This window comes from Pyrus communis, chromosome 16 (genome assembly GCF_963583255.1).
Source record: "Pyrus communis chromosome 16, drPyrComm1.1, whole genome shotgun sequence".
Classification (NCBI taxonomy): Eukaryota; Viridiplantae; Streptophyta; class Magnoliopsida; order Rosales; family Rosaceae; genus Pyrus; species Pyrus communis.
In genome coordinates, this window is record NC_084818.1 from 783907 (window position 1) to 799656 (window position 15750).

At 38.4% G+C, this 15750-nt stretch overlaps 3 protein-coding genes across 5 annotated transcripts; all 3 read left to right on the top strand.

The window, feature by feature from the left end:
- The first annotated feature begins 451 nt into the window (after positions 1 to 451).
- LOC137721259 (probable 6-phosphogluconolactonase 4, chloroplastic) lies at positions 452 to 2687 on the top strand. Its single transcript, XM_068460360.1, has 3 exons — positions 452 to 809; positions 1413 to 1548; positions 1985 to 2687. Exons 1-3 carry the CDS (start codon positions 649 to 651, stop codon positions 2447 to 2449), a joined length of 762 nt encoding a protein of 253 aa, XP_068316461.1. The 5' UTR covers positions 452 to 648; the 3' UTR covers positions 2450 to 2687.
- An 805-nt stretch (positions 2688 to 3492) lies between these two features.
- Positions 3493 to 6063, top strand: LOC137721258 (probable 6-phosphogluconolactonase 4, chloroplastic). The gene is made up of 3 exons (XM_068460359.1): positions 3493 to 3973; positions 4595 to 4730; positions 5388 to 6063. Exons 1-3 carry the CDS (start codon positions 3618 to 3620, stop codon positions 5850 to 5852), a joined length of 957 nt encoding a protein of 318 aa, XP_068316460.1. The 5' UTR covers positions 3493 to 3617; the 3' UTR covers positions 5853 to 6063.
- A 5021-nt stretch (positions 6064 to 11084) lies between these two features.
- Positions 11085 to 15099, top strand: LOC137720149 (rab GTPase-activating protein 22-like). 3 transcript variants are annotated; one of them, XM_068459160.1, is made up of 6 exons: positions 11085 to 11487; positions 11588 to 11737; positions 12531 to 12666; positions 12792 to 12841; positions 13367 to 13420; positions 13564 to 15099. In XM_068459160.1, exons 1-6 carry the CDS (start codon positions 11348 to 11350, stop codon positions 14780 to 14782), a joined length of 1749 nt encoding a protein of 582 aa, XP_068315261.1. In that variant the 5' UTR covers positions 11085 to 11347; the 3' UTR covers positions 14783 to 15099. The 3 variants fall into 3 exon arrangements, with proteins under 3 accessions (XP_068315261.1, XP_068315260.1, XP_068315259.1); XM_068459159.1 differs by lacking the exon at positions 11588 to 11737; XM_068459158.1 differs by having other exon boundaries at positions 11444 to 11737.
- Positions 15100 to 15750: the final 651 nt, after the last annotated feature.

Here is a 15750-nt window from a genome sequence, read left to right on the forward strand (position 1 = left end):
TCTCAAGCGTGATGAGATATCCCAATCTTTAGCTCATGAGGGATGTGTTGAAATATCTCATTACGCCTGGAACCCAATTAGTGGGTCACATATCCCAATCTATAACTCGTGAGGGATGTGTTGAAATATCCCAATCTATAGCCCATGAGGGATATGTTGAAATATCTCATCACGCCTGGAACCTAATTAGTGGGTCACATATCTCAATCTATAGCCCCATGACAGACGCGTTGAAATATCTCACAGCTACCGTACGTATCTATGAAAAAAAAGTTTAAATATTCTAACCACACTCCAACCAATACTAAGATATTTTATGATAAAATCCCAAACTTATCAGCAGGTAATAATTAACAAATTGAGAATAATATCGATGTTGTTGTCTCTCATAATTTCAACACCTGTGGGCCATTTTCTAAGCCACTACCTAAAGTAAGCCTGGCTGCGCACTTATTATGGCCTCCATATATTCCCGCAGACCCGGCTTTCCCTCTCACTCTCACTCCGCACAACTCTGTCTTCATCGCAGACATCTCGAGCGCCGGGAATAATCTCAATCCGATCGGCACCAAGATCTCTATCCCCTCGATCAAACCCGTTCGCTCGAATTTCAAGAACCCAATTTCCGCATCATCGGCGTAAGCAGAGATGGCGGACCAGTGTGAGAAGAAGGTGGAGAAGTTTCAGACGGAGGAGGAAGTGGCGGTGCGTCTGGCGAAGTACACCGCCGACCTGTCGGCCAAGTTTGTGAAGGAGAGGGGAGTTTTCACCGTCGTCTTGTCCGGCGGCTCTCTCATTTACTCGCTCAGGTCAGAAACATACCCCCTCAAGCATTTTCTTTTTAATAATTTCGGTTTGGTTTGGGTCTTCTTAGGTTAGGTATAGTCACTTCTGTTAGAAATGTATCATGAGCATGTAGAAATGCTTAGTAATTCAAATTTTTACTCGAAAGTATGTGCTGGTGGGTCTGCTTATGTTGTAAGCACTTCTGCTAGAAGTGATTTTATCATAAACAATTTTGTTAATTCAAGTGCTTACTGGAAAAGTACGTGCTTTTGGGTCTGCTTCTGCTGTAAACACTTCTGCTAGGAGTGATTTTATCGTATACATGTAGAAATGTTTATTAATTCACGTGCTTACTCGAAAAGTATGTGCTTTTGGGTCTGCTTATGTTCTAAGCACTTCTGCTAGAAGAAATTTTTTATCATAAACATGCTATTAATTCAAGTACTTACTCGAGAAGTTGCGTATGCTTATATTGTAAGCATTCCTGCCACGACCCATAAGCGCCATTCATTTTTTTGCCTGTTTAGAAGCGTTTTTTGGTTGTCCGATAGCAAGTTTGATTGTTTGTTTACTGCTTTTTTCTTTTCTTGTATTGTTGTGGGTATTTTGTATGTTTGGATTTACAGGAAATTAGCGGAAGAGCCGTATGAGGATACGGTGGAGTGGGGGAAATGGCATGTGTTCTGGCTGGACGAGAGAGTGGTGAAGAAGGATCACCCCGACAGTAACTATAAACTTGCTTATGATGGTTTACTCTGTAAGGTACAATTTTTTATACTTTCTTCTGAACGCTGTGTCAAAGCACTAAATTTTGCAATGTTGTGTGTCAAAGCTGTGATTTTTATGTGATCGATTTTTAATTTTAGTTGCTCTTATTGTTTTGCTTGCTCCTTGTGAAGATTCATAGTAATTTGATTTATATGTGAATGAGGTTGGTGAGTGATATGGCTCTTTGTATCACTGTAATTAATGGACAATCTGAAATTTGGGAATTTCGGGCCGTGCTTCTATTTTTAGGGTTCAATATGGCAATGATGATGGTTATGAGATGAAGAAAGAAATGTACTCTTTTAACTCTGTGTAGAGTAAACATTTGATGCGTGACTATGATCTAAAGCATTCTAAGCCCTCCAAGGGCCTAATGGCACAAGGTCGTTAATTCATCAGCTTAATCTTACTAAATTTTGGATTTTGGCAGGTACCGATTCCCCCTGATCAGGTTTATGCCATTAATGATGCACTTTCGGCTGAGGCAGCAGCAGAAGATTATGAAACCTGTCTTAAACATTTGGTTCAGCGCAATGTGATTGCCACTTCAAAAGCTACTGGATTTCCAAAGTTTGATCTCATACTTCTGGGTATGGGTCCAGATGGACATCTTGCTTCTCTATTCCCTGGTCATGCGCTTTGCAACGAGAAGACGAAATGGGTGACTCACATTATGGACTCCCCAAAGCCACCTCCACAGAGAATTACTTTTACTTTTCCGGTGATCAACTCTGCTGCATACAATGCAATGGTGGTGACAGGCAATGACACAGCCGATGCCGTGCAGAAAGCACTTGGAAATATTCAGCATCCTGATACTTTGCCTGCTCAGTTGCTTGCAGCTGAAGACGAGGTAACTTGGTTTTTAGATCAGGATGCAGCTTCCAAGCTCTAGGAGCAGAATGTCGATACGTTGCACTTGCATCCAATGTATTTCCTATTTACATGTCGATGTTAATGTGTTTGTGTTTAATAATGTAGGCAGAAATCACTGTGATTTGCTGCTTGCTTTTCTTGCTAGTAGTAAGAACTCGTGACCTTTTTGGTCCTCTGTGGTGGCAATAAGAACTGGTGACCCTTTAGGTCCTAAGTGATGTATTTTTCAGTAGTGGTAAAGCAACTATATATTCTAATGCTCTCCGTTCCCTCGTACCACTGCGGTTGTTTAACCGTCGGCGTCGGAAAAGCAACTTGCCGCAGACAGTCTGGTTGTCTGGTTTAGCATGTTTACGAAACTTGTTTGATATTGCTGAGACTAAAAAACGCTTATGCTTTTACGACTCAAAAATGCTTTTAAGTTTTTTCTACCAAATGTAATTAGGAGTGATATTTTTTTGTCATAAAGCACTCTTCGCTGTCCAAAAGTTGTCTCAAACATAACTTTTAATCGACCAAAAAAAGCTTTTCTTTCAATTTGGCGAAAAGTGATCATGAGCTCAAAAATGTGTTTACCTCACAATTCAGGATAAAGTATTTTTGCTACCAAAAGCGCTTCTGAGTTTATCAAAATGTGTTTATTTGTTAAAGAAAGTATTGTTGACACAGTTTAAGTATTTGTATTTGACACTGTTTAATAGACATTGTTTTTCAAACTAAAAAACGCTTCTTAGATGAAGTTGTGTCATACTCGACATGCTTATAAGTGCTTCTAAATTGTATGAAAATTGAAGAGCTTTCTACCAATGCAATTTTAAAATTTTAAGTAGACGTTAACTCATATCCACGTAAATAGTAAATTGTGTGTTTTTTAAACTAAAATTTTTATCAAGTTTTAAATGAAGGAATCAACACATAACCAACTGAATTACAAATGTCCTGCACCGCACGAGTTGGTTAATATTACAAAAATATCGACGTAATTTAAAAAAAAAATAGTTATCAAACGGGCCTAGTTCATATCTACAAGTCCATTGGGTTCTCCGCCCAAGTCAGTTAACAGTCACTGACCAACTCCCTCCAACTGCGGTCCACCGTAACCGAACTTCACTGACCGTTTGACTTTTGTGGCCCGGTCGGTTTTTTCCGCAGCCAATACCTAAAGTAAGCCCGGGTGCGCACTGCGCATGGCCTCCGTACGCTCCCCGACCCGTCTTTCCCTCTCACTCGGCACGACTCTCTCCTCATCGCGTACATCTCGCGCGCCGGCGATAATCTCACTCCGATCGGCACCAAGATCTCTATCCCTCTCGGTTAAACCCGTTCGCTCGAATTTCAAGAACCCAATTTCCGCATCATCGGCATCATCGGCGGCAGCAGAGATGGCGGGTCAGTGTCAGAAGAAGGTGGAGAAGTTCCAGACGGCGGAGGAAGTGGCGGTGCGTCTGGCGAAGTACACCGCCGACCTGTCGGCCAAGTTTGTGAAGGAGAGGGGAGCTTTCACCGTCGCTTTGTCCGGCGGCTCTCTCATTTACGCGCTCAGGTCAGAAACAATCCCCCTCAAGCATTTTGTTTTTGAATAATTTCGGATTGGTTTGGGTCTGCTTAGGTATAATCAATCACTTCTGCTAGAAGTGCTTTTATCATGAACATGTAGAAATGTTTAATAATTCAAGTGTTTACTCGAAAAGTATGTGCTGTTGGATCTGCTTCTGCTAGAAGTACTTATGCTGGAAGTGATTTTATCATAAACATGCGCAATTTTTTGTTATTTCAAGTGCTTACTGGAAAAAGTACGTGCTTTTGGGTCTGCTTTGGCTGTAAGCACCTCTGCTAGGAGTGATTCATGTAGAAATGGTTATAAATTCACGTGCTTACTCGAAAAGTATGCTTTTGGGCCTGCTTATGTTCTAAGCACTTCTGCTAGACGTGATTCTATCATAAATATGCAGAATTTTTTGTTAATTCAAGTGCTTACTCGAGAAGTTTGTGCTTTGGGTCTGCTTATATTGTAAGCATTTCTGCCACGCCCCATAAGCGCCATTAATTTTTTTGCCTGTTTTAGAAGCATTTTTGGTTGTTCAATAGCAAGTTTGATTGTTTTCTTTACTGCTTTTTTATTGTATTGTATTTTTATGAGTATTTTGTATGTTTGGATTTACAGGAAATTAACGGAAGCTCCATATAAGGATACAGTGGAGTGGGGGAGATGGCATGTGTTCTGGGTGGATGAGAGAGTGGTGAAAAAGGATCACCCCGACAGTAACTATAAACTTGCCCTTGATGTTTTACTCTCTAAGGTACAATTTTTATGAGTATTTTTTATGCTTTCTCTTGATGTTTTACCGAATAGTAGTTGGATTTGAGGGCACGATATTGTGCATAGTTTGTATCAAAAATGATATGAGTTAATGAGTGAGTACGTCAGTTAATTGAAGCGGGTAAGTTGCTGGTTATGGGAAGAAGAAATAAATTTGTCAACCAAACGAAGAAAGAATGTATGTGAACGAAAGATCAGAAGACTGATGTTTGTAATTCAGTTTATATATGATTGAGATATTGGTGAGTGGTATGGCTTCTTTGTCACAGTGTGTATCAATTAACAAATCAAGATATGAAAGTTGGAAATTGGTCTCGCTTTTGTCTGTAAGGGTTCGATCATGAGATGATGGTTCTGGTTGGGAAAAAAAAGCGTTGATGTTACCAAATAGTGGTTGGATTTAAGGAGATGATATTGTGCATGTTCTGTGGTAAAACATGATTCGGTTTTAGTTAGTACATCAGGAAATTGAAACTAATAACTAGTTGGTCATGGGATGAAGAAAGAAATGTACTCTTTTAACGGTGTCTAGAGTAAATATTTGATGTGTGATTATGATCTAAGCAATCTAAGCCCTCCAATGGCACAAAATCGTTAATTTGTCAACTTAATCTTGCTAAAATTTGGATTTTGGCAGGTACCGATTCCCCCTGGCCAGGTTTATGCCATTAATGATGCACTTTCGGCTGAGGGAGCAGCAGAAGATTACGAAACCTGTCTTAAACATTTGGTTCAGCGCAATGTGATTGCCACTTCAAAAGTTACTGGATTTCCGAAGTTTGATCTCATACTTCTGGGTATGGGTCCAGATGGACATCTTGCTTCTCTATTCCCTGGTCATCCGCGTTGCAACGAGAAGACAAAATGGGTGACTCACATCGAGGACTCACCAAAACCACCTCCAGAGAGGATTACATTTACCTTCCCAGTGATCAACTCTGCTGCATATAATGCAATGGTGGTGGCAGGCGATAATAAAGCTGATGCCGTGCAGAGAGCACTGGGAAACTGTCAGCATCCTGATACTTTGCCTGTTCAGTTGCTTGCGGCTGAAGACGAGTTAACTTGGTTCTTAGACCAGGGTGCGGCTTCCAAGCTGTAGGAGCAGAATGTCGTTGGCTTTGCAATTCGTTGCACTTGCATCTGATGTATTTGCTATTTACATGTTGTTGTCGATGTTAACGTGTTTTGTGTTCAATAATTTAGACAGAAATCACTCGGATTCGCTGCTTAGCAAGAACTGGTGACCTTTTAGGTCCTCTTTGATGCATTTTTCAGTAACGGATACAATTTTCTTACCAACCTTTTGTCATGCAATCTGTGTGTCCAAGCAGCTTATCACAATGTGCAACTATATATTCTGCTCTGCGATTGTTTTACCGACGGCATCGGTAAAGCAACTTGCCTCAGACACCATTTGGTTTGTGTTCTTGGCTTCCGCCAAGCGACTGCATGGTCGAATAAGTTTGGTCTCTCGTTTTGTTTTAATCTCACTCGTTGTGAAAGCTCCTGTAATCAAACAATCTTATTAAAATTCCTCTCATGAAAATGAGCTATAACGTTTTTATTTTTTAACTAATAAAAATTTTATTCTCGTCGCACTTAAATAAAAGTTTCCCTGAATCTCAATAATGAAGACTATTAACAAGAACTACATCCTTAAGAAAGAAAGGATCTTTTATCAATGAAAGTATTAGCGGGTTATTTACTTGCTTAATGATATTTGGAGTCGACTGTATGAATGATAAAATGTCACTGAGTTGAGTTTTACGCCAAATCTTTTATTATCTTTGAGCAAATCTGTAAAAATTATGAAACCAATGACTAACTTTGAGCACGTGACCTTGTTCTTGCAAACAATCATCCACTTGCTTAATCTATTTAGTTTAATCGATTACATACATTGTATGGTGTTTATTTAGATAAGTGACATAATTAATAACATCGATGAAGTTGTAAACTTTTATATCTTTCCACTTCCATCCCACCAAAAAGTGACTTGGGTTTCTAAACTTTGCATTCAAGTCCTCAAAGATTTCGTCTTATCTACTCCCAAATTCCCAATCAATCTTTCAAGAAACGGAGAGATGTATTTGGCCCAAGAAGATAATTATATTTTATTAAACAAGAAGCACATCATCTGCTCATGTTCATGTTAATGTGGTCAAATGAAATGAACCTCACTTCGTATGGCTTTGGGGTTGGGATCTACCAACACAAAACAAGTTCATTGAACCCCAAACCAAGAAGATCACAATTTCAAATATAAACCATTGTGATTATGTATATTAGTTGTTGAAGGGGTTGTAAAGGAGGAGAAAAAAATCTTCAGACACAAAGTCTGACCAGCTGGATAGTCAGTCACTTTTATAAGAAAAAGCGAGTCACTATATTTGGATATCATGTAATTCTATGTAGGTACGACTTTTAATGAAATTCTGAACATCGCATATGAAAGCGGCATGATCAACTAACTGGTGACGCTATCCTATCGAAGTTTTTCTCTTCAAAAATGATACGTAATACCGACTACCAATGATAATGCTAAGATGTTATTGATAATAAAATTTGAGATGATTTAGTTTATGAGTTCAAATCTCATGGACAAACTTCATTAAACAAAAAGAAAAAGGGAAAAAGGTCAGTGATAGTGGAGAGGAAAATGAATGATAGCGGAACCATTGTGCTTAATGAACTGGGTAATGACCTCATTAGGTTTGCTTATTAAGTTTATGCCAAAACAACTTTTGAGAATGGGTCATCATAGTTCATCTCACGCTCTTTAATTAAATGTGTTAAAGGAGGATGCATGCTTTAAGAACAGCAGATTGATGAAACCTGCATATTCTACATCAGCAGGCATGAATTGGTTGCCCCATGGCCTCACTTTGAAGGGTTTACTGTGATTCGGATATCTCTTTATATTATTATCTTTCTCATCAAACGACACGTCGATTGCAGCTAAAAAAACTTCATCGCTTCGCGGCTCGACATCATTGTCTACAATCTCTTTCATAATAATGATAGGTGATAGAAGTGTAAACATACAAGGGGCCCTGTCCCCCTGCATAAGATCATCATTTTGCATATGTTTTTCGAGAAATGTTACAAGATTTGTGAGACTCTCTATGAATTTCTTACATCTTACAGTTTAATGTTAATTTTTGTGTGAACATTATAAAACATTAAATTAATAACATAAAGTGATAGAAAGTCGATAGAGAGTCACATTTCTGAAAAAAATCTCCAGTTAACATTTCTCTTTACTTCTTATGTAACTTGTATATGATCACAACAGAAAAGTAAAAAGAAAAAGAACAACTGTGGTAAAAAAAGTAAAAGAAAAAGAAAAATAGCAATAATAATATAAAGGGTAGAAAAAGAAAAAGGAGAGATTTTATTTTCATTACCATGTCAAAAGCACTTCGCCCGATTTTGTTGACTATAAGCACTTTTCTTGTTGGTTTAACAATTTGTCAAAGTTTGCACAAACAACAAAATTAATAGGGCAGATTTTGAGCACTCTCTATCTAAGTGTGCATGACATGATTGCTCATTAAGTAAAGTGTCACACCACTATATTTTTATCGTTAATTTAAGCAAATTAATCATGCGTAATCGACCTAGTCAAACTGGGTTTGATCCTTTTTTTAATATGTTTAACTAAAACAGTTCATTGAAAAAGCAATTGTGCTGAAGTTAGTGAAAATTCTACGATGCTCTTGAATAGGATATGTTGCCGATTACAGTCTGTGGATCCAATTCAACGAATATTTAATTTTCTTCGACAATCATTTGATTGGATATAAAAACTTTAAATGACAGAATTTTCAATACTCTGAAATATGATAACATTATTAACATCTCACGAAGTTAGTTAATTAATTATTTATTTGTTTTAGCATGGGAGTGGTAATAATAACTTAAGCATGCTGATTGCTGAGGAGGTCAAGTAATTAAAGGGAGTAGTTGTATTAGTATAATTATGGAGGAGGAGAAGGTAAGAAGCAAGCACTCAATGAGAAATAACAGTGGAGTTGGTGAACTTGCCATCTAAGGGAAAGAGATCATCTCCATATTTCTTTCATCAAAGTTACCGAATCAAGTGATCAGATCTTTGAAATTTTATCTAACGGCCCGTTTGTTTTAATTCCTTAAAAATTATAATATTTTTTTATTGTTAGATAAAATTTTAAATACTCAAATTACTTAATTCGGTGATCTTGATGAAAAAGATCGGGAAAGAATATCTTCCCCTAACTAAAATCAAGCATGCGGCTGTGGTTATAAACCTACCAAACTTCACAGATCCCTAAAATTTGACCAAAATTTTTTTTTTGCTTCTCTTGATTGTGACTCTACATAAAAGCTCTGGTTTTCAATTTTCTTTCATCCGAAGAGGGAAATAGATCATCTCTGGATATCTTCCATCAAAATTATTGGATCAATTGATTCGAACTTTTGAAATTTTATCTAACGACATACTTGTTTTGATCTTTTAAAAACTATAATAATTTTTGACCGTTTGATGAAATTTCAAATACTTAAATTACTTGATCTGGTGACATTGAAGAAAGAGATGTGGGGAGGCTATTTTCCCCAACTAAAATCAGGCATGCGGCTGTGGTTATAAACCTACCAAACTTCACCGATCCCTAAAATTTGACCCAAAAAAAATATTTTGCTTCTCTTGATTGTGACTCTACATAAAAGCTCTGGTTTTCAATTTTCTTTCATCCGAAGAGGGAAAGATTTTTAAGGTCGGTCTGGTAACGTTTCATAAAACGATTTTAAAAAATTGTTTCGTAAAATGAAAAGGACAAATAGGATTTTATATTTTTTGTGATTTGAGAATGTTTTTAGAGAATTAAAACATTGAAAATGCGTATGGTACTAAATGTAAAAAAAAAGTATATACGTATATAAATTTTATGTTTGGTAGTAATGGTGGCATTGGTGGTAAGGATAGTGTGGTTGAGACAAGAGTGGTATTGGTAGAAATGGTAGTTGAAGTAGTGGTAGTAGTGGTGAGAATAAAGGTGTTAGTAGTGGTGGGATATAGGTGGTGGCAGTAGTGGGGTAGAGGGCAATGGTGGTGGTGCTGACGACAACGGCTATGATGGTGGTAGAGGATGATTGTGTGAACAATGGTTATGAGGGATGGTTTTGAAAATGGTGGTTGAGAGGTAGGGATGATGGAGGTGGTGGTGGTGGCTATGGTGAGGGTAATGGAATGGAGAATGTGGTTGTGATGGTGGTGGCGGCAATAGTTGTGTGAGATGATGGTAATGGTGGCAATGGTGATGGCCGCAATGGTGGGACGGTGGAGGTGGTGATGACCATGGTGGCAGGGTTATGGCGATGCATAATATGATGGCGTCGGAGGTACAAGTTGTGGTGGTCGTGCTGATACGGTGGAGGTTATGGCAGTGTACTTACAAAGAATATTTTCTTCTTGATAATTCTCTCATAAGCATTTTTGTTATAGGTGTTTTTATTAGAAACACGCTAAAATTCATAAAAAAAAAAAAAAATCAAAGCACTTCTACTAAAAATGCTTTTATAAATTAGAAACATTTGTACATAACGCAGTTACAAGTGTTTTTACTGGTCATGAAAACACTTATAATCATTAAAGAAGTAGTCCAAACAAACAATTAATACAGGAAATGATATTCTTAATGTACTCATATCATTTAGTTATTAAATTAAATAAGTCAAATGAGAATGAGAAAATAGACAAGTGTAAAAGAAGATAACCGAGACGCATATATCATTTCCTCTTAATTAACAAAGGAGTAATATCATATCATGCATCCAATTGCCTAATTCTCCATCTCACATGATTAGGTTAATTAGTCATATAATCCCTAAATATAATAAAGTGACAAGAGACCTAATACAATTAACAAATAGAAATGCTTGATTAGTATACAATACCTAATGTTGAACACAAATTAGGAAACGCTTGACCTACCCTCAGAAAAAAACAAAAGGAAATGCTTGACCTAGAATTTGTAAGCTAATCGAAAATGAGAAATGCTAACAGACTTATTTAAAGTAAAACTCTTCACACTCTCTCGATTAATTCACAGTTTAAAGTTATTTTTCGTGTCAATATTATAAAATATTATATCAAAATATACATCAGAGAGAATTTACGAAAAATCATATTTTTGAAAGAGGCGATTGGCATTTCTCACAAAAAAAATTAGGGATTGTGGTTAGGATTTTCACACACTTTGTTTTTTCTCAACTCTTCCACTTAACCCTCTCTCACTCTTATAAAAATGGTGTCTACTCTCCTACTCTCTAGACTCTAGAGAGAGATAGACTCACACTCTAGAGAGAGAGAGAGAGAGAGAGAGAAAAAGACTTCCAAAGTAAAACAAAGCAAAAATCCAAACCAAAGCAGTTGCCTTTCCCAATTCAATATTTCATTCATTCATCCACACTTGCAGTTTTTCAGTTGGGGGTAAAATTATTAAATTTAAAATCCCCAATTCATCCCAACCTCCTCCTGTCCTTGCTCTCCCACAAGAAGCAGCAGCTGCGGCAGATCACAAGGGCATTTCTGTCATTTACGACCCTACTCACATGATCGCCTCCGGCTCCGGAAACGCCTTAATCTCCGGCGGAGGCGGGTTATGGTCGGCGGCGCCGTCGTACGTGACTGTCGGCGTCACGGCCTTGGCTGGGCTCGCGGTGGTCGTGGCCGTGTTCTGCACTGCCACTAGGTAAAGAAATAAAAAAAAAAAAGGCTCTGAAATTTCTCAAAAAAGCTCTGGAATTTCTGAAAAACGCAAACCCTAGGACAAAAATTCACTGATAGATGAGAGCTCTACGACGAACTCACACTTCGTCGTCGCCTTCGAGTTCGAATTCATCTCCTTCTTCGTCTTCGTCGTCGTCTTCGTGGATTTATTTGCGTTCGGTTCTGTTAGTCGTGTCATCTTCTTCACCAGCTCATTGTTCTTCCTCTGATCGGTGAGTCTCTCTATCTCTCTCTCTTTCTCCAAAGCTTTTCTTTTTAGTTTCCGCTCTTAGATCCCGATCTCGGGGAGCTTCAAGTTCATGTTTAGTACCAATTTTAGCTCAGTTCCACTGCTTTAATGGCGTTTTCTCGTCAATTCGTTCTTTCGGGTCACCTTCTTCATTCGCATTTTGGTCCTCCTTGGAAATTGTTACTCTTTCAGTTGCTTAAAAAATTGTGGGTTCGATGTGTTGGGCAAGCCACATTGGTGGTTTCATTTGCGTATCGATTTGCTTCTAGAAGATTTGTGTTGTTTTTGTCTCATGGGTCCAGTCAAATTAGGATTTTTATGTTTTAATATGATAAGTGTTTGAAGTTTGTATTTTAAGCTGCAACTGAGCAACAATGCAGTGGTTTAATAAGTCATAAACCCGAATCGAGTTAGGTTTTACTAATCTTCTCAACAGATAGATGGAATGAAATGTTTTGGATATTCAAAGTCAATTGTTTAAGCTGCCAAGCTATTGCATTGATCGGCATTTTAATCCCTGTCGATAATTTTCGCTAGCAAGTTGATTTGCTTAGACTTGGCCCTTCGAGGCAGCGTCCATAGATTATCCAGACTTTTGAAATGATCCATTATTCTGCTCACTTATGGCAAGACTGTTTCTTTTATATGAAAGGTTCAACTTTTAGGATGTTTTTATTGGCCTAACATTTTCGTTCATTTAGGCATTAATATTTTTCATACAGCTGATGCTTCCTTAATCTTACCATTACTAATTGCGCATATTGTTTTATTTTCAGGGTTCGTCTTAAGTCGCCTTGGTCCCGCAGGAAAAGAAAACATGCCCTTTCACCTCAGCAATGGAGGCTTTTCTTTACGCCTGATGGAAAGCTTCGAGATGGTGGAGTTAAGTTGGTGAAGAAAGTTCGCAGTGGGGTGAGTCGCCGTCACATTTGTATTATACTTTTTGTGTTCAGAATGGTCTAACGTCTAATTTTTTTATGTATTCATTTCATGCTTCCATCATTGACGTTATTCATCTTAAATTTTTTTGAATGCAGGGTGTTGATCCAAGTATTAGGGCAGAAGTTTGGCCATTCCTCCTTGGAGTGTAAGCATGTCCAACACCTATTTTAAGTTTTTAACTAAAATATTGCTGCATTAATACCTTGCATCTCTGAGATAGACCTCGCTATGTGATATTTTGGCTTCACCATCAGGTGTTTTGGTGTATCTTTACTAGCAGAGGATTGTATGCTCTTTCCCTCCTATTCGTCTAGATTATTGCTTCTAGATGTCTCATTCCAAATCAAACATAATGACTGCTAGATACATGAGCTTTTATTTAGGTCTGGTTCTGGGTTAGGAGCAGCTCATTTTAGGCTTAGACCTGACATTTTGTGCTTTCGAACACTTCGTTGTGTAGTCAATGTGGAGTCAAAGTTTCAAGAAAGTATTTTTTTTTCCCTCTGCATAAGAAGTGTAATGCGATTCCTTCTGAGTTGATGGCATGAGTTTTTGAAATAAAATCTGACCACTATACTGATTCCTGTTCTGCATATACATTAAAATGTTGTTTTCGGGAAGTGATGAAACCATACGTACATATGTTGACTGGATTTCTCTGTCTCAACAGCTATGAATTAAACAGTTCAAAAGAAGAAAGAGATGTAGTAAGATCTCAGAAAAGGTACTAATGCCAAGTCCATATAGTTTCTTTTGTAGCTTTATGTTGCATAAGTTGAATAAATTCTATCCAGTTTAGTAATTCTCTGTTTCTTATCCATTGGCCTTGCTAAATTTATGGTATATTGTTTGAATATTTTGTTGCAGAAAGGAATATGAGAAACTCCGCAGACAGTGCCGCCGACTCACAAAGCGCGAAAATGATAGCTCTAAGTTGAATGGGGACGGTTGTAGATTCACCCATGATACAGATTCTCCCAGCTCTGAGGATGTGGTTAGCGCCAGGGAATCCCTTTCTAGTGAAGATAAGATACCAGATGCTGAATACTCAGATGACCCTTCCAGTACGTTGTTGGATGGAGATGATGATGGTTCAAGAGAAAACACAAATGCGGATGCCAAAGACTCTGACTCATTTGACTCGGACTCCTCTGAAGAACCTGAGGTGATTCAGGCTTTCCCCTCATGTGAAGGGAGGGAAGAAAATGATCCTGATGTGACTTCCAAGGATGAATCTTCTCCCTTGAGGACGGAAGTCCAATCAAAACTAAACAGAGAGGATTTTGCCACATGGCAGCGGATCATACGCCTTGATGCAATACGAACTAATTCAGATTGGATTCCGCACTCCCCATCTCAAGCTGAAGTGTCACACGATAGGGCATCACGTTCTGCTGAGGCTGTTGGGTTGAAAGATTACAGTCACTTGGAGCCTTGCAGAATTTTCCATGCTGCTAGACTAGTTGCTATTCTTGAAGCATATGCACTCTATGATCCCGAAATTGGTTACTGCCAGGGTATGAGTGACCTGCTTTCTCCTATAGCTGCTGTGATAACAGAGGATCATGAGGCTTTCTGGTGTTTTGTCGGTTTCATGAAGAAGGCTCGACATAATTTTAGGCTTGATGAGGTAGGCATCCGAAAGCAGTTGAGTGTCGTTTCTAAGATTATCAAATGTAAGGACTCCCACCTATACAGGCACTTGGAGAAGCTCCAGGCGGAGGATTGCTTTTTTGTTTATCGGATGGTGGTTGTGCTATTTAGGAGAGAGTTAACATTCGAACAGACAGTATGCCTATGGGAGGTAATGTGGGCGGATCAAGCAGCCATTAGGGCAGGGATCGGAAAATCTGCGTGGAGCAGGATAAGGCAACGAGCCCCACCAACAGACGATTTGTTACTTTTTGCAATCGCAGCTTCCGTATTGCAGAAGAGGAAACTGATAATCGAAAAGTATAGCAGCATGGATGAGATTATCCGGGAGTGCAACAGCATGTCCGGGCAACTTGATATATGGAAGCTCCTCGACGATGCACATGACTTGGTGGTAAACCTCCATGACAAGATAGAGACATCTTTCTCATGACTGCATGTATCGGTAGCATAGTTCGTTATCATGGTTGTTTCCCGGAATCCGGTTCTTCGGAGCATCCAAAATAAGCACGTCCGGAGCTCACTCCAATCAGACCATCGGAGTCAGTGCTGATGAATTTTACCACTTTCTTCAAGCTTGCTTAAAAGTGGTGGTGTCAAACGTTGAAAAGATTAATTATTTAGATTTGTCTGCGTTGTATTCTTCTCTGTTTTACCGCGTGATTCCATGGTTTGCAGGTAAAACTCCTGTATGAGTATTCCATGTGTTCCCAAATCGTCCAATTTAGAAATAACACTGTTTGTTGCTTATCTAAAAGAAATAAATATTTTTTGTTTCTTTTTGGAAAAATATAACCACGCCCACGAGTTATAGGCCTTCTTGTTCCTCCTAAACTGCCCTTCGAAGTTTAGGAGCCTTGCTAAAGTTTATCCCTGTTTATTTATGTCTTTTGGTGAAAGATGGAGATAATTCCACCCTGCCAACATGGGTTGGTTGAATTGGTAAGAATTGGTCTTTTCGCTAGACCAAGGTATAGGTTCGAGTTGAGGAGGAGGTGAAGGTTTGGGGGAAAAATTGGGGGACGGGGTTGGTGACGGGAGAAGGGGTGGCTCGGGTGGGCAAGGGGTAGGTGATGGGGGATGGGAGAAGGGGGTGCTCGGGTGGGGAGGGTTTTCTGTGTTTTTTTATTTTTTTTTACTTTTCTTTAATTAATTATTTTAATATTTTAAAATTTTTATTAAGTGTTTAGCCATATGGCACAAATTTGGCAACCACGTCGGCACAAACGGGGACTTCATATTTGCCACGTAATCATTTAACGGTTAACTTAACAATTGTATGAAATTGAAATAAAATAATAAGTAAATGTATGAAATTGAAATGTTTTAAAGATGTACGAGGTTGCAATCGACCTCAAACCTGATGGGTAAAATATAATTTACCCTGTATTTAAATATAAC

What these genes read in the sequence shown, in the direction of transcription:
- LOC137720149 (XM_068459160.1), top strand. Translation starts at nt 11,348, where the DNA reads ATGATCGCCTCCGGCTCCGGAAACGCCTTAATCTCCGGCGGAGGCGGG. An exon ending in CATTGTTCTTCCTCTGATCG is followed by an intron (nt 11,738 to 12,530) that starts GTGAGTCTCTCT and finishes TTTTATTTTCAG; the next exon opens with GGTTCGTCTTAAGTCGCCTT. An exon ending in TGAAGAAAGTTCGCAGTGGG is followed by an intron (nt 12,667 to 12,791) that starts GTGAGTCGCCGT and finishes TTTTGAATGCAG; the next exon opens with GGTGTTGATCCAAGTATTAG.
- LOC137721258 (XM_068460359.1), top strand. Translation starts at nt 3,618, where the DNA reads ATGGCCTCCGTACGCTCCCCGACCCGTCTTTCCCTCTCACTCGGCACG. An exon ending in TCTCTCATTTACGCGCTCAG is followed by an intron (nt 3,974 to 4,594) that starts GTCAGAAACAAT and finishes TTGGATTTACAG; the next exon opens with GAAATTAACGGAAGCTCCAT. An exon ending in TTGATGTTTTACTCTCTAAG is followed by an intron (nt 4,731 to 5,387) that starts GTACAATTTTTA and finishes GGATTTTGGCAG; the next exon opens with GTACCGATTCCCCCTGGCCA.
- LOC137721259 (XM_068460360.1), top strand. Translation starts at nt 649, where the DNA reads ATGGCGGACCAGTGTGAGAAGAAGGTGGAGAAGTTTCAGACGGAGGAG. An exon ending in TCTCTCATTTACTCGCTCAG is followed by an intron (nt 810 to 1,412) that starts GTCAGAAACATA and finishes TTGGATTTACAG; the next exon opens with GAAATTAGCGGAAGAGCCGT. An exon ending in ATGATGGTTTACTCTGTAAG is followed by an intron (nt 1,549 to 1,984) that starts GTACAATTTTTT and finishes GGATTTTGGCAG; the next exon opens with GTACCGATTCCCCCTGATCA.